The sequence below is a fragment of the Peromyscus californicus genome, unplaced genomic scaffold (genome assembly GCF_007827085.1).
Source record: "Peromyscus californicus insignis strain IS unplaced genomic scaffold, ASM782708v3 Scaffold_11__1_contigs__length_118956290, whole genome shotgun sequence".
NCBI lineage: Eukaryota > Metazoa > Chordata > Mammalia > Rodentia > Cricetidae > Peromyscus > Peromyscus californicus.
Window position 1 is genome coordinate 104,255,597 of NW_026294402.1, and position 22,230 is coordinate 104,277,826.

Sequence of the window (22,230 nt, forward strand, 5' to 3'; positions counted from 1 at the left end):
GAACCAACCACACCCCCATGAGCCTGTGTCCCACTTGCCCTGTCCAGGAGTAAGCCCTTCCCCAGCCCTGCCTCTGCCGCACCGTCTTCTCAGGCATGTGGATTTTGGCTTGCAGCACCAGGTTCTCCAGGGGTGTGCGCAGGATCTCTGGCACTTGGAAAGGAACCATTTTCTCCAGCCGGCTCCTCGGGAACAAGTGGTAGGCAAAACCTGACTGGCAGCGGCCTGCTCTGCCCCGGCGCTGAATCACGTTTGCTCTCGACACCCACACAGTCTCCAGGCAGGACACCTGGGGGAAGGCAGGAAACCTACACGTCTACAGGTCTTGTCTGCCCACTTCTCCGGTCACCCTCATCACCCCTCAACAGGGACATTGCCCCTAAGTGTGGCCTTCACACAAAAAGGATGTCCACAGTAGATGGAGACTAGGGGCCACCTCAGAACAGGAGTCCTCCCCCAATGGATAGGTTGGGTCCAAGAGAGAGGCACCACCTTGGTCTTCAGGTCATAGCGTTCCTCCTTATGCAGACCGCTGTCCACGACATGCACGATGTCGTTAACTGTGATGGAGGTCTCTGCAATGTTGGTGGCCAATACAATCTTACGAACCCCAAGTGGAGGCTGCTGGAATATGGCCTTCTGATCCATCATGGGGATATTGGAGTGTACTGGTGGATACAAGATACAAAAGGGCTACAGGCACTGTTCTAACCAGAAGAGTCTCAGACTGAGGGCAGGACAAGAATTTGGATTCCCCACCCATTCCTGGCCCCCATAAGCTGAAACCATTTGATAAAACACACCCTCAGAGAAAAATGGTCAAATATTCAGAAACTGGGGCCACTTGAGTACAGGCTGGGTCACTCCCACAGAGGCAGGACTCTCACCTGGTAAGATGAGGTACTTGCTCTCATGCATGCCCAGGGCCTCCTGGAGACGTTGCTGCACTCCTTTGATTTCTTGCCAACCAGGCAGAAAGCACAGGATCCCACCTGTAAAGGGGCCCTGCAGCCATGAGCTGGTTTGTCCAGCCATAGGGAAAGGACATAGCTGAGAAGTGGGGAAGCACCCACCTGGTTCCCCACGGGCATCGATGTGCAGAACCAAATCAGTCACAAGGTCCAAATCAAGTGCACATTCATCTTCAGACTGGGGTGGGGAAGAAAGGTCAATCACAGTCATGGGGTAGGGGTCATACCCAGGACACAGCAATGGACATAGTGAGTGAGCTACTTGGTATGTGAATTCCAGCCCTCACATACTGGCCACACACACACACATAGGCATGATTATTCCCCAGTTTTTATCAAGGAGACAGGCTTGGGAAGATAATATGCTCTATCATGAAGATAGGGAGGAGGGAATTCCAAAAGAAAGCCCAGCAACCCTGGAGTGTGTATGGGGATGTCCCTCACCTCATGGTGCCGATGCCGGTGTGGGTACTGGTGTTTGCCCAGCTTGGCCAAGATGTCCTCCAGGTAATGTTCCTTGACGGGATACATGAAGCCAGGCACCTTGATGACAGGGCAGCCCCCAAAGTAGCGGGAGAAGCGCTCATTATCTCCTGTAGCACTCATGAGCACCAGCCTCAAGGCTGGGTTGAGCCGCTGCAGGCCCTTAAGCAGAATCAGCAGGAAGTCTGTGTTCACATCCCGCTCATGGACCTCATCAACAATAACATGGCTCACACCCTCCAGGCTGGGGTTGCTCTGCAGCTTCCGCAACAGGATACCCACAGTGCAAAAGAGCAGCGCCCCACCTCGGGCTGGAGGCTTGCTTTCCAAGCGCACCTGGAAGCCCACGTTCCGGCGCAATGAGGGGCCCAGTTCATGGCTGACCCGCTGCGCCACAGACACAGCTGAGATACGGCGAGGTTGTGTGATGATCACATTGCAGCGGGCACCTCGGCCCTCAGTCACATAGCGCTCCAACAGTAGCTGAGGGATACGTGTGGTCTTCCCACAGCCTGTGTCCCCAGAGATGACCACCACTGGGTGCTGTTCAATGGCACTGAGGATAGTGTCCCGATGAGGGTCCACAGGTAGCTGGGGGGCCTCCTGCCAAATCGGCCCTCGCCTCCGCCACAGCTCTAGCAGGCTCTGGCTCAGGCGTACCTCCTCCGCTTCTGACAGGGGCATGTATGGCTTGCCTGTGATAGGGTCACTTAAGGGCCCTGAGTCCTTGCCTAAGGGCAAGATGTCATCACTCTGCAGCCGGAGTTCTGGGGAAATCCATGAACTGTCCACCGGGTACTAGAGGATGAGGAAGCAAGCAAAATGACAGAAGTGCCTGTCTTCCTCCTCCATGCAGTCAGCCCCTCCACAGGATTCACCTATTCACAGATGTTTAGGGCCCAACCCAGAGAGCAGAGGAGAACATGGGCTGTGACTGCCCCGACACCCTCACAGGCATGACTAAGGGGACTTAGGGCCAGGGCGCTCCAAAGCTCCCTGCTCCGTGGGGAAAAAGCAGGTTTCCTACGCCTTTTGCAGGCAGAAGCAGCCTTCAGTCTGGAGAGGGAGACAGTGGGATGATGGAAGGCAGGACTCTTACATGACTCAGGAAGGCCTCTATCTTGCGAAGGATGGGCTCGGGCACCTGGATGGTACATGGCCGGCGCTGGGTCTCACCCAACTCACGCAAGGAGGCCAGGTTGTACATGGCATGGGTAAGCGGCTCATTGTTCCTGTCCACCAGGCCCAGGCTCTGCAGGAGGATATGTATGGCTCAGTCTATGCTCTTAGAATCCCAGCACTCAGGAGGTAGAGGTAAGAGGCTTGCCAAATTCCAGGCTAGCCTGGGCTACACGGTATAATTCTAGAAGTATGTTTAAAAAACTTTTTTTTTTTAATTGAAGAATTAAATGTGATATCAGAGTAGAACCCTACTACCTACCCCTTACCAGGCATGGTGGCCTAAGAACAGCCTTCTCTGGTGCATTCACAGCTTTCCAATATCCCAGAAGACCCTACTCCTCAAGCTCTCCCTGTGCCCCTCACCAGAGCTTCCCCACCCCAAATCCTGCTAGCAGGGCTTGCTGCTAACTGTTCTGGCCAGGGCCATCTGTGACCCACCATACAGAGAAGTACACGGAATGTTCTGTAAATGTCTGAACATGATAAAATAGGCCCTTTAAAGTAAAATGTTTGTTTGCTTCACCGCATGCTTAAAATCACCTCATGAGACAATATGACCTTCAGGCAAATGTGGGCCCATCGTTTATTAGCTTTGTGTGTCTCCCATGTGGAAAGCTCACTAGCTCTCTCCAAACTCAGCCCAAGTGTTACCTCCCTGAGGACATCTTCCCACTACACGTGTGCCCTTCTTCACCAGTGCTCAGATTACAAAAGGCACCAATGCTACCACTTCGCTGTGTGTGTGGGTCAGCTTCCCAACACTGCAGCTCCTTCCCAGACAGTGTCTCTCAAGCCAAGAGTGGGACTTATGCACAGGAAGTGCAACTGCAGACCCCTCCACATCCTGCAGTGAGGCCCAAGCCTCTGCCCTGCTGAACCCGAAGCAGAGCACATAAACACCCTCGTATTTCACCACCTGCACGCAACTTTTTCTCTTTCGTTTTGTTGTTCTTGTTTGTTTGAATATAGCCTTGCTATGTAGCCCAGGCCAGCCTTGAGCTCATGACAATCTTTCTGCCTTGCCTCCCAAGTACTGGGATATGGTATACAGCACCCCAACTCATGGACTCCTCACATTCTCCACGTTGACAGGTATACCCCTCACCATCAGAGGGATCTAAGACATGGTTCTCCAAGAGCACTCAGTAAAGCAGGCTCAGTTCACATTCTCGAACTGAACCTCTACCATCATGCTCAGATGAACTCAATTCTGTTAATCAGGCAGAATGCCATCTACGGCTATGGCATCAGCCACTGCCAAAGCTCCTTCAAAGGAACTGGCATAGATACAGCACAGTGGTAGAGTGGCCACCAAGCATGAGGAATGTCCTATATTCAATCCCCAACCCTGGGAAGAAAGAGGAAGAAACAAAAACAAACAAAAGAACTTGCCAGGCTTAATGGCACCCACTGATGATGCTATCATTTGGGATGAGACAAGGCTAGGAGTCGGAAGCCAGCCTGAGCTACACGGCAGGTACCAGGCTAGGCTGAGCTTTAGGGAGGCCCTGTCTCAAAAGGAGGGGGCTGGAGGTCAGGATGGGATGTAGCTAAGCTGATTAGTGGTCAGCTGCCTGGCATGCATGAAGCTCTGGGTTTGGTCCCCAGCACTGCGTGGTGGTACAGACACCGAGGAGGTGGATGCAGAAAGTCCAGAAGCTCACGGTTATCCTCAGTGGTGTAGTAACAGGCCAGCCTGGGGTACACCAGATTCTGTCTCAAGTTTTTTAAAAAAAAGAGGACGAAGTCTTGACACCAAGTCTGATGACCTGAGTTTGATTCACACAGTAAGAGGAGAGGACTGACTCCTGCGTATCTTCCTCTGACCGCCACATGTATGCCACGGCGTACACACATAAGTATGTAAAAGAGAAAGCGGGGAGAGGTGACACACAGCCTGTAGGCCACATCGCTATCACCTTAATGCCACTCCCTTGCTGAACTGTCATTCTAGACGCACGCAGATTATTCACACTGCCCCCGGTCCACACTGTACAGGATCTCTCTGGGCAACCAGCACACCTCCTAACCCAAACTCTTTCACACCTCTCTGCTGTGAGATCACACTCTGGTTTCACCTAGAAGTTGTTTAAGGCTGAGCTCACAGGCAAAGTCCCCAAAGACTCTGGAAACAGCGGTAACAAATACATGCAGAGATGGGGGACCGGACCCTTTCCTACCTGGGTACAAACAGCCAAGGCCTGGTGTGTGCTTCACTTCCTAAAACAGCGGACTAATCTGTCACAGACAAAGGGACTTACCTTCAGTTTCTTGCAAGCCAAGGCTGCTGCCTTATTCTCAGCCTCGGCTTTGCGGCGCCCTTTGGCAACAAAGGTCATGGGACAGGGCCAGAGCAGGGTGAGTGTAGCCAGCTTGGTCTTGGTGCCCACAGTATGGAACTGCATGAGGTTCTACAGAGGTAAATGAGGAAGTTACAAAAGGCCAGAATGAACAGAGAGGTGGATAGTCTAGGCACCTCAAGGACTTCCCTTTTGTCCCTCTGCTTTATGCCCGCCACCCATCAATGGTCATGTGTGGCCCTAGTCCTGATCTTGCTTCTCAATTTCTGTAGTAGAAGACGGGATTCATGAGATGCCACTACCTGTCTTCCTAACCCACATCTGATTAGCACCTTCAGGAAAATCTGGGGCTGTAGCTGTTAGCATGAGCCAAAACCCATGTCCTGACAGAGTAAAAGGGCCTGTATCTCTACCCCAGCCTCCTCTGAGGCCCCTTGCTATGGCATCAATGATGACATTTATAACACAATACAGACACCAAACTCCTATTCTTTCACATCCCTAACACGCCACTTGGTCACAGATCCAGATCTTTAGTCAGCAGTCCCCAGCCTATACCCTGTGTGGCTATTTTCACTTTTCTTGTGCCCCTGGCTGCTCTGCTTTCCATCCATCAAGAATCCCATTGTCCTTCTTGCTGGCCTAGGTGGGAGCTGAGACAGGCATCCTGAGCCCTGCCCCCCCCAGCTTCCTTCCTTCCTGCTGAGCCTTGGGAAGGCAGGCACAAACAAGCGGCTGCTCAAGCCCACACTTCTGGAGAGCCGACTCACCTTAGCTGTGGAGGAGGACGTTGCGATCTGAATCACTTTGGCCAGAAGGTTCTTGGGAAGTGGGAACTGGGTCAGAGCTCTAACAGCACTGTCATCGTCTGTCATTTCAAAGGAACCCCCCCTAGGAGGACAGACAGGTTAGGTGAAAACGTCTGCTGTCTTCCTAGGCAAGTTCCTCTGGGACTTCAAGGTGGGGACACAGTGCTGCTATGACAGACAGGCAGGAGGCATGAAAGGCTTGGGCCAGGAACTATTGCCTCTGCAGTCACACTGCAGCAGCCCACAGGCCCCTGGCTTCCCCAGAGAGAGGTGAGCAGAGTGACTGCTGAGAAGGTGGGACTGAGTGTGAGCTGGAAAGAAGGACCATGTGCTGTCTGCAGGAAGTCACCAGTGCACTGTCCCATCCAGCCAACCCCAGATAGAGAGAAACACACGAAGCAACAGGCTATGAAGACTAAAGTGTTGGGCACAGCCCTCCCATATGTGGGGGCTCAGAGAAGACCAATCCCAGGCCACGATGTGGTCAGGGTCCCGTGCATCCCTCTGTCAGAGCAGTACCTTGAGTCCCTGAGTGGGTTGTGGGAGTCTTGCTGGGTCATGGACAGAAACTCCGTCACATCAATGGTCCCTTCTTCTAGCTCTTCCTCCTCATCTTCCTCTTCCTCTCGGCCTAAGGATCGTGATAGGCCTCCAGGACCCCCTGGCCGAATGTTCTCAGGATTCAGCTGCCGCCAAGAAGTTGGAGGCATGGTGGGTTCTGGACGCCACCAGTTGTCAGCTGGAGACCCAAAACGATCAGCAAGCACACGGTATTTGGCTGCATCAAACAGTTCATTCCGTGGACCCAGCAGACCCCAGCCCTGTTGGACAAAAAAAACTGTGAGGAGCATACTGTCAGCACACCTCAGTCAACCTGTTCTATGCTCTGCTAGACACACTTCAGGCCTGGCCAGAAATGGGACTACAAAGAAGACTTCAATCCAGGCGTGACGGGCTCTCCTGTCACCCAGCAGCGGGAGCTGACAGGAGGTCTTGAGGTCTAAGCCAGCCTGACCTGTGCAGTGAGACCAGCTCAAGAAACAAGAATAGAAAGAAAGGGAAGGAAGGACAGACTGACAGAAGGGAAGGAGAAAAGGAAGAGAAGACTTAAAAATGCCCAGATTTGCTGGATCTGGTGGTAAATGCCTGAAACCCTAGTTCTCCCCGGCCGACGCAGGAGGATCACTGAAAGCTGTAGACAGCCTGAGCGCAAGACTTTGTCTCAAACAAATAAAAATGAGAAATGAAAATAAGCTAGATAAGCCAGACCTAGTGACACACAACTTTAATCTCAGCACTCAGGAGGCTGAAGCAGGCGGATCTTTGTGAGGTGGAGGACAGCCTGGTCTACAGAGTGAGTTTCAGGATGTCCAGCACTACACAGAGAAACCCTGTCTTCTTTTTTTTTTCCCCCCGAGACAGGGTTTCTCTGTGTAGCTTTGCACCTTTCCTGGAACTCACTTTGTAGCCCAGGCTGGCCTCGAACTCACAGAGATCCACCTGGCTCTGCCTCCCAAGTGCTGGGATTAAAGGCGTGCGTGACTACCGCCCGGCCGAAACCCTGTCTTGAAACCAACAAAACAAACAAACAAGCAAACGGAACCAGGGGAGCAGAAGATACAGCCACACAGTAATTGACAAAGCTTCAGTAATCAGGGCAATCAGAAAATGAGTGGTCTACAACATCAAACAGTCATCATTTCTAACATAAGAATCCTGTTAGAACTATACGAAGAAAATAATCAAAGAACAGGCTGAGGAGATGGCTCAGCACGTAAGAGAATGGACTGTTCTTGCAGAGGACTCTAATTCAGCTGGGCACCTCACAACAGCTTAAGATCTGATGCTCTCTTCTGGCCTCTCAGGTACTGTATTCACCTGCACACACTGATTCACACACACACATACATATACTTAAATGTAAAAATAAAGTGTGGGAGAGATGGATCAGCAGTTAAAAGCACTGACTACTCTTCTAGAGGACTCGAGTTCAATTCCTAGCACCCACATGGAGTGTCACAAACATCTATAACTCCAGTTTCAATGGATATGATACCCTGTTCTGGCCTCCAGAGGCACTGCACATACATGGTGCACAGCCATACACACAGGTAAAACACCTATACACACACACACACACACACACACACACACACACACACAGGGAAAAAAAAAGAACTCAAAGAGCTCACTCAAGCTGTAGCTCACTGGTAGAGTCCCTCACTTAACATGTACCCTGGGTTCAGTCCTCAGCACCACAAAACAAACAGAAAGAAAGCAATCAAGAAAAAAAAGTTTTGTTTTGGGTTTTGTGGGTTTGTTTGTTTGTTTGTTTTTTAAGGCAGGGTTTCACTGTTTAACAGCCCTGGCTGTCCTGGAACTCACTCTGTAGACCAGGCTGGCCTTGAACTCACAGAGATCTGCCTGGCTCTGCCTCCTGAGTGCTGGGATTAAAGGTGTGCAATACTGCCGCCTGGCCCAAAATAATCTTAAGAAATGTGAAGTTGGAGAAATCACACGGCCTAATCACAAATTACAAAGCTGTAAAATTCAAAAGAATACCATGGGTAGGGTGTTACACATCTTTATACCTTTACCCTTTTCTGACCTTCAAGGGCACCAGGCATACATGTGAAATATTCCTTTACACTGCGCAAATGTATGTCACTGTGATTGGTTTAATAAAGAAGATGACTGGCCAATAGATGGACAGGATAAGGTTAGGCAGGGGACCAGACTACGGACACCAGGAAGAAGGAGGGCAGAGAGAGGAGTCACCAGCCAGACACAGACAGGAAACAGGGGGTGCAAGATGAAAGAGAGGAAATGCCACGTGGCAATACTTAGATTAACATAAGTGGGTTAATTTAAGTTGTAAGAGCTAGTTAGTAAGAAGCCTGAGCTATTGGCTGAGCATTTATAGTTAATATTAAGTCTCTGAGTGGTTATTTGGGAAGTGGCTGGTGGAGCACAGTATATCTCAGTCCTGACTACAATTCTGCCTACAAATACACATGCAGGCAAGCAACACAAACAAAATAAGTATCTTTTAAAAAGTTTTAAAATTCAGTGGTGGTGGTGCACACCTTTAATCCTAACACTTAGGCAGTCAGGCAGCCAGCCTAGTCTACAGCAGTGAATCCCAGGCAAGCCAGAGCTACACAGTGAGACCACATCTCAAAAATCATTTTTTTTTTTAATTTTATAAGACAAGGCTGGGGAGTTAGATAGCTCATTTAGTAAAATGCTTGCCACACAAGCATGAAGACTTGAATTCAACCCCCAACTCTCATGTAAAACACCAGGTGGTAGTGGTGAGCACTTTTACTCCCAGAGCTGGGGAGGCAGAAACAGTTGGGTCATGGACATGCTAGCCAGCGAACCAGCCTAATCAGTGAGCCCTAGGTCACAGAGAGAGATCCTGTCTCAAAAAACAATGTAGACAAGCCAGTTGTGGTAAGGCACACCTTCAGTCTCAGAACTCAAAACACAGGCAAGTGTATGTCTGTGTTCAAGGTTAGCCTGGTCTATACATAGGTAGTTCTAGGCCAGCAAAGCTACACAGTAAGACCTTGTCTCAAACAAGTCAATGACCAAACAGAAAAACAATGTAGGCAGCTTCTGAGGAACGACACTCGTAATGGACCTCCAGTCTACACACAGGCACGTGTACTCACAAACACACACATACACACATGACGAAGAACACTGAGAAGAAGGAAGGGCTCAGGAAAGCTGAATGACCGAACACCACATCACCCTCTACCAAGATGTCCCTGGACCCAAAACCACCTCAAGAGAGAGCAAGGCACAGCCATCTCCCAGGCATGAGCCTTCAGCAGAGGCACTCACCTTGAATAGCTGGCAGGCTGCGGCAGCAGCCTGCCGCTCAGCATCTATCTTCTTGCTGCCATAGCCTTCTACCTCCACGCTCTTGGGCCATTTGATGTGCAGGGTGACTTTCTGGGAAGTGAAAAGAGAATAAGGAAGTGGGAACGACAGCCCGTGCGGGTGCTTACCACCGCAGCAGTGGAGGCAAGAGGACCAGGCTACAAAGTAAATTCCAGAACCGGCTGGGATATACAAGACCCTGTAGCAAAAACAAGCAAAAAGCTCAGTGTGGTGGCACAGTCCTCTAATCCCAGGAGGCAGACCCTGGTGCCTCTCTTGAGTTCAAGGCCAGCCTTGTCTACAGAGTGAGTTCCTGGACAGTTCCTACACAGAGAAACCCTGTCTCAAAGCAAACAACCAACCAAAAAAAAAAAAAAGCAAAACAAAAAACCTTCATTCAGAATGGTTTACCTGAATGCTTCTGTGGAATCTAGGCTCTATGACACTCTTGGAGCAGGGGTCCTCACTATCACCTCTACCCTGCATTCCTTGCTAGACAAGGGACCAAAACCAGGGTCCTTACCCCACCCACTGTGTTTGCTTTGCCTGAATGAAGCATGTAGATTATTGGTAGCTCTTCAAATTGTATTATGTACTATAATACAATGTATCTAATTGTATTATGAGGTTCTCTATTGACTGTTCATATTTAGAAAACACATTCTGGCTGGGCACAGTGGCACACATCTAAAAGACTTTTTTTTTTCCATGTATGTAGAATACCTTCAGTATTTGAGACCTGAAAGCAGGAGGGCCAGCAATCCAAGGCCAGCTCCTGTTACACATCAAGTTCTAAGCCAGCCTAGGCCACATAAGACCCTATCTCAAAGCAAAACAATGAAAAGTCAACCAACAGGGCTGGGTGGTGGTGGCACACACCTTTAATCTCAGCATTCAGGAGGCAGAGGCAGGTGGATCCCTGTGAGTTCAAGGTCAGCCTGGTCTACAGAGCGAGTTCCAGGACAACCAAGGCTACACAAAGAAACCCTGTCTCGAAACAAACAAATAAACAAAAAGGCAAACAAAACAGAATACCCACTCTGGCCTCTTTGACAAAAGAACCCAAGAAAGAGAAAAGAGCAGCAGGTCTCCTTTGAATCAAACCAGTGATTCACTTAGCCATCAGCAGACTTACCTTTTTCTTCGGTCCATTTGTGTGCACATAGACTAGCTTGTCTTTTGCATGTGAGATGCCAAGGGCTCTTCCAATCACACTGTTGAGAAGGTTTTTGGGTTGTGGAAACTCTTTTAATAGGTCCCTAGAAGCTAAGAAAATAAGAATAAAATAATTACAATTCTTTTTCTTTTCAAAGTCCATAAGGTATAACAAAGCCACTCAGGGCTAAAGTTGTTGGCTCAGGACCCCAAAGCATTCAATGTAGGAGTCCTTGGAAAGGGCAAGATGGTCAATAAACTCCATGAGTCTGAGGTCTGAATGAGGGTACTCAAAAACGCAAAACAAAACAAAACACGTATCTTCTACAAATGCACATGAGAGATCAACTTCCTAAAGCGGTTCACACAATTAGAAGCACAGGCCCTGAAGGAACTCTGGGCAGCTCCAGCATAGCAAACATGGCCCTGGCAAGCCTTGCCCTTCTCTCCCATTCCCTCTTCCTTGCTAAACCATTAGATTGCATTCCTAAAGCTAGCCACTGAGGTCTATTCCCTTATTTGGCCATTTTCTCCTCCTGAGGCTGACTGCCAAGGTCCAGTATTGTTACTGATCTTGGTCTTGGGGGTCCTGAGCTGATACTGATCCTTTCAAGCCATGTAGGTCAGTGATGAGATCCAGATTTTAAAGATTATGCCTCCACTCTCAACTATTCCTTAGCACTCTGCATAAGTCCTCTCTAAAGCCCAGAGTCTCACTGCCAAGACACAGGCATGAGCCAATCCTTTCCTATCCCCGCTGGCATCAAGGGGAAAAGGATGTATCAGACACCAGAAGGGCTATATCCTTCTCTTCACTTATTCTCTGTACTAACCTCAAAATACAAATAATACAAATGGCTTAGATGTCCCATCTAGCAGCAGCTCCTGACAGACACAGGGCTTAGTCAACCACAAAGGGGCAACTCAGAAGGGCTCAAAACAAACTGAAGGGCCCATCCCACGCAGCAGCAGAAATCTTCAGGAGATGGAAGGCCTCCTTCAGTCTCTGGCATTACGTTCAGCCTCTACTGCAGAACTGAGTGGGTGCTCCATGCAGTACTGTGTGCCTGTCTCACTGTATTCACTGGGGAGGGTTTTGCATAGCAGCGGATCCGTTACTCCTCAGTGGGCACCTGAGAATGCCAGCAGTATTTGGTAGTATCTGTATTTAATTCTTTTGTCTCTTCAAAACTTCATTCATTACCCGGCAGACGTTGTAAACCTTTAACCCCAGCACTTGGGAGGCAGCGGCAGGCGGTCTCTATGAGTTTCAAGTCAGTCAGGGCTTTATAGTGAGACCCTTCTCAAAAAAAATTATTATATTACCATGTGTTTCTGTGTGTGTGTGTGTGTGTGTGTGTGTGTGTGTGTGTGTGTGTGTGTCCCCACCATCTGGAGGTCAGAGAATAACCCTTGCAAGCCTGTTCTCTCCCTCCACTGTGAGCAGGGCTGGAACTCGGGTCTATCTACAGGACTTGTACAACAAGCACTTTTTCCAGTGCGTCACCTCACCAGTGCCGTGTTGTGAAGACGGTCCTCCAAAATTTCTGATGTGACCTTGTTATCTAGTTTGCAATAGTTACCTGGGGCAGATACCTGTGTCAACTAGCACAATAGGAGTGTTTTTCTACCTGGAGCACTCTCCTAAATGCTATATTATAAATCATGTAAGAATCAAGCAGTTAGAAAACAGTACCTAGGTAGACTCAAGAAGAGTTGATCCCATCTTGTATCCCTAATTTAAGTAACCCACAGATGTGCACAAATGCCACACACACCCCAGCTCTTCCAGATGGGTAAAGGCTGGCTAGCTCACTCCACCTGTCCTAATGGCCATGGATGTTCTCACCAGCTCCATTCTCTGCCCTCGTCAGGAGCCATATAGCCACAACAATCTAAGAAAGAAGACACTCCATCTCTATTTAAGATTCTGAAATTCCAGGTGTATTTGGGGCTAGGTCCCACTGTGATGACGGAGCTAACCCTCAATGCCACCCAACCTGACGGAAGTAGGCTATTCATGTTATTTCCCCACATCTATCCACGTGCAGGCATGCTGGATTCTAGGTGAACCTAAGCCACACAAGACTTTCTAACAGCAGGGCAGGGGCTCACAGATGTAAGAGGTTTAAATCATTTTCAAGACTAGAGTTCTGGCCTGCCGGGCCGGTCTCTATCCCACGCCCCTCGCTTGCCTTCTCTAGTCAAGGACGTCGCAGCTACCAGCCCTCACCGTTCACCATGCTTCCGTCGCCCTCCCCAAGCTCGCTAGGGGCCACCTCTGATTCGACCTCAGAAGCCTCCTGAGTGCCATCTGGGCGGACAAAACTTGATGAGAAGCCACGCGAGGGTCCTTGTCGCCCGGCAGCGAGGGGATCCGGCGGCCGCAGGCGCGGAGAGACGCTGGCAGCCAGCGCCACGAGCCGCCTAGCAGACGCCATCGCGATCCCGCCGATCCCCGCGGCCCCAGCCTGCGACAGTACCTCCGAGGGCTCAGCGGCCGGCAGGAGTACCGTGCGCCCTCTGCTGGCCAGGGGGACTCGGTGCTGAGCTGAGAGCAAAGATGCCAGAATGCCAGTCTGCATACCACAGCCCAGGCCTCCCCACCAGGAGATGCAAACCAGACTGGGCATCTGGATCTCAAGCCGGAGAGGGGATGGGATGATTTTAGAAAACAGTACTTTGTGTTTTCTCAGCGTTCATTCAAGGAAATAAGCCAAGTTCCCTCCAGGTCCTACACATGGTAAATCCCTTACAGGCTGCTTTCCAACAACTTCTTGCACGCAGGTGAGTGCTAAGCAGACACCCATCTCCTGTGGGTAAATCTGATGAAGTCTCTCCAGTAGGAAAGACCTCTTGATCACAAACTGACTTAATGCCCTGGACTGGAGTCCAAGGAGACAGCACCTACTTTGGGACACAGTGCCAAGAACTGAGCTAGCTCCACAGTTAAGAGTCCAGTTAGGCTTCCTCGCTTGTGTGAAGACAGTGGAATTCCACCTCCAAACTACTGTGCCTGGATTTTACTCCTCTTCTGTCTCTTAAAGCTTTGAGGAGCAGGACTTGGGTGGGCTAGGAATGAAACTAAATCTGAAGGAAGCGGCTATGAGCAAGGGCCTCATGAGCAAGGGCCTCAGTCTCAGCACTGTGAAAGAGAGCTTTGGTCAGGGGTTGGCAGTTTAGGTTGGGTAGGCTTCAAAGAAGAAATTTGTTTTTCAATTCTAGCCCCGACTTGAATAATCCCCTGGAGAGCTTATTAAAACATTAGTGCTGGGTGTGGTGGCCCATACTTTAATTCCAGCACTCGGGAGGCAGAGGCAGTTGGATCTCTGAGTTCAAGGCCAGCCTGGGCTACAGATTAAGTTATAGGACTTTCAGGGCTACAGAGAAACCCTGTCTTGACAAAAGAAAAAAGAACTAAAAAAATATTAATAGTCAAGAGTGGTGGTCCACGCCTATAATCCCAGCACTCAGGAGGCAGAAGCAGGATTGCTGCCATGTTTGAGGATAGCCTGGTCTCCACAGGAAGTTCCAGGCTAACCTAGGTTATACAATGGAACTCGAAAATTAAAACAAGCAAAAAACAGATCTGGGGATGGAGTTTGTCGTTTGGTAGTGTTTGCCCAGCCTCCATAATTATGGCCACTATGTTTGACCATCAGCACAGTATAGTATAGAGTATAGGAGCATGTCTGTAAATCTCAGCGCTGGGAAGTGGAGTCAGGAGGATTGGAAGTTCAAGGTCATCCCTGGCAATGGGAAAACAGAAAGTTTGAAGCCAGAATTGGATACATGAGCCACAGTCTTAACAAAAAAAACAAAAAACAAAACAAAAAATTAAATCTGACTTAAGGGCTATAGAAATGGCTCATCAGTTAAGAGCCCTGGACGTTCTTCCAGAGGACCAGAGTTTGATTCACAACTGTGTAACTCCTGTTCCAGGGGATCTGACACCTTCTGCTGGCTTTTGCTGGTACCAGGAATGCACATAGTATATAGAGACACATGCAGGCCAAACACCCATACACACAAAATAAAATACATTTAAGGATAAATAAAAATCTGATGCAATTGTCAGAGGAGACACCACCTGTATTAAACAGCCCTACCCAGATCCATATATAGGGCAAAACATGATTCCTCAAGAGCTTTGCATTTGGCGGTGTGGCTGATTACTTTGCTAGAAGTCTAACCAGCTTCAAAAATGGTCCTCACAGACTGTGAACAGCCCAAATTTCTTCAAAAGAATAGAGAAGTTTACCAAGCCAGGGTGAGCACAATGGGTCTCACAGTTGAAGGAAACCAGTCTGGAGAAAAGACCCCCACCTAGAAAATTGACCTGTACCCAACATGACCCGCTCACTACTGCACTCTGCTCCTACAGCCACTAACACACAGTAGAAACGCATGATTTCTTGGCTTTCCTTCCAAAGAGGCAAACTGAGAGAATATACACAAAGCAAAACTTGCCAAAATTAGTCACGAGTCCAAGCTGAAGGACAAGAGAACATAGGCATCTGCTATGCCATTTTCTCTCTCTCTCTTTTTTCCCTTGAGACAGAGTTTCGATATACAGCCCTAGCTGTCCTGGAACTCACTTTGTAGATCAGTCTGGCCTCAAACTCACAGAGATATGCCTCTGCCTTCCAAAGGCATGTACCACCACACCTTGCTCATTTTCTCCAATTTTAGAAAACATATTTTGAGTTGGTATTTGAAATTTTATGTTTAAAAAAAAAAATCAAAGGACCTGGAGAGATGGCTCAGCAGTTAAGAGCACTGGCTGTTCTTTCAGAAGCCCTGGGTTCAATTCCCAGCACCCACATGGCTGCTCACAACTGTCTGTAACTCCAGCCCTAAGGGATCCAACACCCTCACACAGACATACATGCAAGCAAAACACCAATACACACAAAATAAAAATAAGTCATTAAGAAAAAAAATCAAAGTAAGCATTGTGGCTAATGCCTATAATCCCAGCACTTAGGCTGAAGCAAGATGATTATTGAGAGTTCAAGGCCAGCCCTTAAAGATACAGAATAAGACCCTGTTTCTAAAACTAAAAAGAGCTAGGGATATAACTAAGTGGTATAGTGACTGACAAGCTCGCATGAGGCCATAGGTTTAATTCCCCACAACCCACAGAAAAGTGGAAGGAGAGAACTGACTCAACCAAGTTGTCCTCCGACCTCCACACACACTATGGCATGTATCTACCCAGACACATTATATATACCCACTATACACAAAGACAATAAATAAAATCTAAAAACAAAAGCTCACGATGGGGGTGGGTGGGGACATGACTTTAGTCCCAGCACTTGGGAGGCAGAGGCATGTGGATCTCTGTGAGTTCAAGACCAACCTGGTCTACAGAGTGAGATCCAAGACAGGCACCAAAACTACACAGAGAAAAACCAAAACAAATGAACAAACAAACACCCCACCAAAACAGAAAAGCTCACTAGACTAAAAAACAAAACTAGGTTTGTTTTTTCCACATAACAAGAATGTAGACAAATAATAAAAATAAATTACATCGTGCTCTAAGAGCTGGAGTCATATGCTTAGAGCATATTTCACTCCATAATCACAGGGACTCCTGTAAAACTAGGGAGCTCTGTAGACCAGCTTTTAGAAGCCTTCTATTTCTATGATCTTCTCCCAAGGGTTCAGAGCAGGGATTGGCAAACCATCAGCTGCAGAACAAACCCAGCCCACTGCTGTTAATCTAAGTTCTTAGTTGTTGGTGTTTGAAACATGCTCTCTTTTACTCCAGCCTTGCCTTGAACTTGCTATTAGCCAAAGATGACCTTGAACTACTGATCCTATTGGGCACAGGGAGTACAGGCATGTGTCATCACACCTGATTTATTCAGTGCTGGAGGTTGATCTCAAGCTAGGCAAATACTCCTGCCAACACAGGAGCAGTTCCAGCCTGTAAGGAAGTTCGTGAACAGAGCTCTGCTCATTTGCTTATGGAATATCACTAACTGCTTTCCTACTATCATGACAGAGTTAACTGCAACAGAAAAACATGACAGCAAAACCTGAATACAGCTGGGTATGGCGGCTCATGAATTTAATCCCAGCACTCAGGGGCAGAAGCAGGCAAATCTCTGTGAGTTCCAGAACATTCTGGTCTACAAACAGAGTTCAGGCCAAGCAAAGCTACAAATTAAGACCCTGCCTCAAAAGAAAAAAAAAAAAAGATATAAAAAGGTTTACTAACTCAGAGATGTTTCTTTTTAATTCATTTTTATTTTATTAATTTTTAGTGTGTATGCATGTTCGTGGTTCTCTCCTTCCACCGTGGGCTCCAGGGATTGAACTCAGGTCATCGGGATAGCAGGGCAATAACTGTTAGCTGCTGAGCCATCTCGCCAGCTCTCAGAGATATTTCTGTCCACTTCTGGATCAGGCAGGACATCTCCACTAAATGGAATCAAGGTGCAGAGGATCTGAGTCCGAAGGTGAATGTTTAGGAGTTTAACTTTTACTTACGTTTTGATACAGGGTCTTACTCTACAGCCCAGACTGAATTGGAACTAATTATGTAGCCCAGGCTACCTCAAACTTGTAACCATCCTTTTTTGACTCAGCCTCCCATGTGCTAGGAGTACTTCTGGTATCATCCAAATGCCTGGCATAGGAACCAGAAGGTGCTAGGAGGAAACCTATAACAACCCAAGCTCTGGTGCACACCACAGCACCTTAGATGGAAATAGGGGAGGGGCTATCAACACCTAAAACAACCGAGGCTCTCAGCCAGCAAGAAGACATGACTGGCGATAAGAAGATAAGAGAGCTAGAGGAGCCAGGCAAGCACCCTTACACATGCGAATGCTACATACCCCTCAATGTAAGCTGCTGTCTCGGGAAAAACATAGCTGCTTAAGGACTACCCAGAAAAGAGCAAACTGTGGCCTTGGGTCCGGGCAGAGGATCCTGTAGGATTTCTAGTGCCCCATGCCTCAATTCTGGGCAGGAAGGAACAGACACACAGAGGACCCTTAGAGGGAAACTTCTCAGTTTATCCACCCTTCCCTTGGAAGGATGCTTTGGTAAGAGACTGGCAGTGGGAAAGGGAAGGTTTGAAAAAGAGATGATCGTCTTTTTCCCTTTCAATTCTAAATCTGACTCTGATGGGCTCTGCTCAATACAAATGGCCATTGTCTTCTGAGTGCTAGTTATTTATTTTTATTTATATTTTATTTTTTGGTTTTTCAAGACAGGGTTTCTCTATGTAGCCCTGGCCACCCTGGAATTTACTCTGTAGACCAGGCTGGCCTTGAACTCAGAGGTCTGCCTGCCTCTGCCTCCCGAGTGCTGGGACTAAAGCTGTGTACCACCACTGCCCAGTCTGGGTGCTATTTATTTGAACACTAGAGATACTATTTTTTACTACATACCTTCTTTTTCCAGGGGTGTAGGGAAACAAAGTCTCATGCACTATTGGGGCCAAGCCTGGCCTTGAACTCTTGAACTCTTGACCCTCTTGTGTCCGTCCGTGTCCGTCCCCCGTCCCCCCCAACCACTTGGAGCTGAGGACCAAACCCAGGGCCTTGTGCTTGCTAGGCAAGCACTCTACCACTGAGCTAAATCCCCAACCCCGACCCTCCTGTTTTCATATTGTTGGAATTACTGATGTTCATGTCCACATCTGGCTTTCACAGCTCCTTTGTTTGTTTGTTTGTTTGTTTGAGACAGGGTTTCTCTGTAGCTCTGGCTGTTGTGGAACTCACTCTGTAGATCAGGCTGGCCTCAAACTCACAGAGTTCTGGCTGCCTCTATCCTCCTGAGTACTGGGATTAAAGGCGTGCACCACCACCAGCTTCCACAGCTCCTTCTTAAGGACAGAGACAGCGGTGGAGCCTCTAGCATGCCCTGCCAGGTGCAGTACTGTAAGTCCAGCCTGGGAGGCCAAAGCAAGAGGCCTGACTGAGCCTAGAAGTCCAAGTCAGCCTGCACAATACAGTAAGATTCTGTCTCAAAAATACAAAAAGCAGGAAGAGAGCCAGGCAGTGGTGGCGCACGCCTTTAATCCCAGCACTTGGGAGACTGAGGCAGGTGGATCTCTGTGAGTTAGAAGCCACCCAGGTCTACAGAGCGAGTTCCAGGACAGGCACCAAAACTGCACAGAGAAGCCCTGTCTTGGAAAAAAAAATACATAAAGAAGGAGGAAGAGGAGGAGATGGAGCAGGGAATGTAACTCAATGGTAGTCCTGGCATTACATTTGTGAGGCCAATGTTCAATGCCCACCACCACAAGAAGAAAAAGAAAAAAAAAAGGAAACAGAAAGCTGTATGGGAGAAAGAAGGCCTAATATTTATGTGCACATCAGGATGTCTTCTGGACACACCATGGATGCCTTCCGGAGGCACAGCTAGAGAAGGAGTGTGCAGCACCTATGGGTCACCCCACAGGGCAGTTATCCATCCCAAGAGCACAGTATACTCTTTGGCACTCAAGGAAGCACTGCCTATCTGACCCCTAGTTAACCCAAACTAACAATCTTGGAGCTTAGCCCAGCACATCTCTCAGAGCCACTCACCTGCCATGGTGGAAATGTTAACGTTCAGCCTTTTCGAGTTACAGGGCATTTTAAGAAAAGAAAAAAAAAAAGGGCAATCAACTCTCGTTTTAGCAATAGTAGGGGTGGCATTTCTTTAAAGCCTAAGTCAGGTAGTCACAGGGCTGGAAGTGTGTACTTCTACTACACTGCGATCAAAACTCAGGGCCATGGCAGAGTGGAGGGCAGTGCACTGGAAACTGCCTGGAAACTTGGCAGCATCACAGGCCACAGGAATGGTCCCCACACCATTCCTAAGCACTTGACCTTCAAAGTACTTTACAGAAACCAGACAGACCCACTTTATATGGAGGAAAGACTCCCTGACCTAAAATGCTGTTCTTGCCACTAGACAGAGGGACAGGAACAAGCAGTCAAAGCAGGGCAGACCACCTGTCAAGACAAAAAGGCTACCAGGAATGCTGGTCTTGGCAAATGTAGAAAAAAGACTTCAGTCTGAGGGAAGGTAAAGATTTGTGTGCTCTGACCACTAGCCCTATCTCTAGGTTTATGTTCACCTGAGGTGAGCCATCATTCATCTGGGTATTTAGATATTCTTCCCTATCAAAAAGACAGGCCATCTTGCCCAAGGACTGTCAGGCAGACTTTGATGTCAGTAAAGTGCTTTCAGGTACTGGGTAGATAGTATCCGAGCATCTAGGATAGAGGGGACCAGGTCAGGTCAGGGTTCTGTTCTGACCCTGCTTCAAGCATTTGCTCTCTCTGAAACAGAAGAAGATTCCAGGAATTCCTTCTAGCCTAGAAGATTCTCTATGTAAGTGCTTAACAATTCAACTTATCCTAACATTTCTTTTAGGCCACACATGGAGGCCCAAGGAGACTGTAGGGTCTAAATCACATAACCCAGGGTCATAAAAACCTGTTCTAAGTATGCTCTCACTTGGGTCCATCAGCTCTGCTAAGCCCACCTTCCAGGCTCACTTTCGAAAAACACATGTCGATGGTACAAGGTTTCCACTGCCACCCACCTACCCACTGATCTTGGACCAAGCCGTTGCTGGAGGCAAGGCTCCTCCTCCCTTACCTCGAGAGATGGTCCCTCCAGGGGCAGGGTTGACACACATGGGTGGAAGTCGGGGTGGGGGAAGTTTGCATTGACGCTGTCTGTGCTGGGTCCGATCTGGGGGAATAGAAAACACATTAGGGTGACATGTTCTCACCCCTCACGGTGTATACAATTGAGCTTATTCACCCTGGGAATCCAAGTGGAGCTCAGGGTAATACTGGAGAGCCAGTCACAGGTTCTAAGGAACAGGGCGGCAATAACACACAAAACAGTAACTGGCTCCTACAGACACCAGAGATATTCTTGTAGAAATCTCTTTTGACTCTCCAGAAGGCTTCCAACTATTTGCTCATCTACCCTTTATGAAGTTTATCATTGCTTTGTTGTTTTTCTGAGAAAGCATATCTAATAGCCCAGACTGCCCTTGAACTCACTGACCCAAAGATGACTTTGAACTTTTGGGCCCAAGTGCTGAAATCACTGGTGTATGTCATCACATCTGGCCTCTCTGAGTCTTACTATACTTCCTATATGCTTTGCTTTAGTCATCTACACCAGTCTTTTGGGGGGGTAGGGAGGGTAGGAGAGTTGAGACAGGGTTTCTTTTCGTAGTTTTGGCTGTCCTGGAACTCACTTTGTAGACCAGGTTGGCCTCAAACTCACAGAGATCCGCCTGGCTCTGCCTCCTGAGCGCTGGGAATAAAGGTGTGCACCACCACACCCAGCCACAAATTACTTTTATAAGAAGCTCCAAAATTTTGAGATACATGAAATAAAATTATGCAGCCCAGCAGCTCAGAGCTCCACTTCCCCCTTGCACTGTCTCAGCAACCTAGTCTCATCAGAATGTGCCTGGCACATTCTTAGCATCACACTAGCTGCCTGCCTTGGTGGCCCAAAGCATCTTCCCTTGCACCAGTGATTTGTCATCCTCTGGTCACACTACAGCACTTGCACTTGCCCAAAGTCTGTTTGCCATGTCTTCTTTTTAAAAACAATATTTGCATCAGTTCTTTGAGGACTTCATATATGCATACACTGTATTTCGATCATGCTCTGCTTCTCTCATAAGCTTTGAGATACTACAGGTGTGTGGTTTTCATGGTAAACACAAACCTGAAATGCCTATAGTCACCTCTAGATTAAGTTGAATTCTGAATTAATTTCAGCTCTGCCTTGAGGGTAAGGTTGGAAATGATTAGCTCAACTTCTCCATTCCTATTGTAAAAGAGTTCTCATTCCCGTTCAGGGAAACTACATTAAAAACAGACGAACACCTAATGGTAGTGGCACACATCTTTAACTCCAGGGAGGCAGAGGCAGGCAGATCTCTGTGAGTTCGAGGCCAGCCTGGTCTACAGAGCAAGATCCAGGACAACCAGGGCTACACAGAGAAACCCTGCAAAAAAAGAAAGAAGAAATAAAAGAAAGAAAGAAAAAGAAAAAAGTAAAGCAGGCAGGATTTTGATAAGCAGCGGTTGGCAGGAAGGAGCACTTTGGGAGTAAGGGAGCAAACACGCACAAACCCAGGGCAAGAGGCAGCACCAGGTCTGAGCTAAGTTAAGGAGGAAGAGGGTAGAGGCCTGCACACTAAGGGTCGGGCTCACGACCTTCAAAGTGACAATCAAAGGGAAGAGAGGCATGGAGTCATGTGTACAGTTCCATTTTTACCTTTTCTGAATGAGTCCAGGCTAAACATTTCTGGCCAGGAGAGAAAGCTGGAATCCTGAGAAGGAGGGTCAAAAGGCCATGAATGTTGATTACTATTCCTGGTTCAAGAATCTGCAGACTGCAAGAACACAGACATTACCCAGAAGACAGGGAAATGAAGCCATGAAC

At 48.3% G+C, this 22,230-nt stretch overlaps 1 protein-coding gene across 8 annotated transcripts in view; it reads right to left on the bottom strand.

Annotated features, from left to right (window-relative positions):
* Dhx30 (DExH-box helicase 30) overlaps nucleotides 1–22,230 on the bottom strand; it is a 28,255-nt gene that overhangs the window by 1,712 nt on the left and 4,313 nt on the right. For 3 of the 8 annotated variants that reach the window (XM_052721615.1, XM_052721632.1, XM_052721619.1), the window contains 13 exons: nucleotides 22,063–22,180; nucleotides 20,410–20,505; nucleotides 10,772–10,902; nucleotides 9,598–9,708; nucleotides 6,265–6,566; nucleotides 5,707–5,827; nucleotides 4,898–5,047; nucleotides 2,554–2,706; nucleotides 1,416–2,252; nucleotides 1,074–1,149; nucleotides 888–992; nucleotides 493–668; nucleotides 83–289 (listed from right to left, as the gene is read on the bottom strand). In XM_052721615.1, coding sequence (XP_052577575.1) covers nucleotides 83–289; nucleotides 493–668; nucleotides 888–992; nucleotides 1,074–1,149; nucleotides 1,416–2,252; nucleotides 2,554–2,706; nucleotides 4,898–5,047; nucleotides 5,707–5,827; nucleotides 6,265–6,566; nucleotides 9,598–9,708; nucleotides 10,772–10,902; nucleotides 20,410–20,505; nucleotides 22,063–22,090 — 2,493 coding nt within the window. In that variant the 5' untranslated portion in view covers nucleotides 22,091–22,180. Of the gene's footprint in view, nucleotides 1–82; nucleotides 290–492; nucleotides 669–887; nucleotides 993–1,073; nucleotides 1,150–1,415; nucleotides 2,253–2,553; nucleotides 2,707–4,897; nucleotides 5,048–5,706; nucleotides 5,828–6,264; nucleotides 6,567–9,597; nucleotides 9,709–10,771; nucleotides 10,903–13,024; nucleotides 13,248–19,346; nucleotides 19,376–20,409; nucleotides 20,506–22,062; nucleotides 22,181–22,230 lie in introns of those variants that run through there. The other 5 variants (XM_052721626.1, XM_052721637.1, XM_052721657.1 and 2 more) reach the window with 4 other exon arrangements.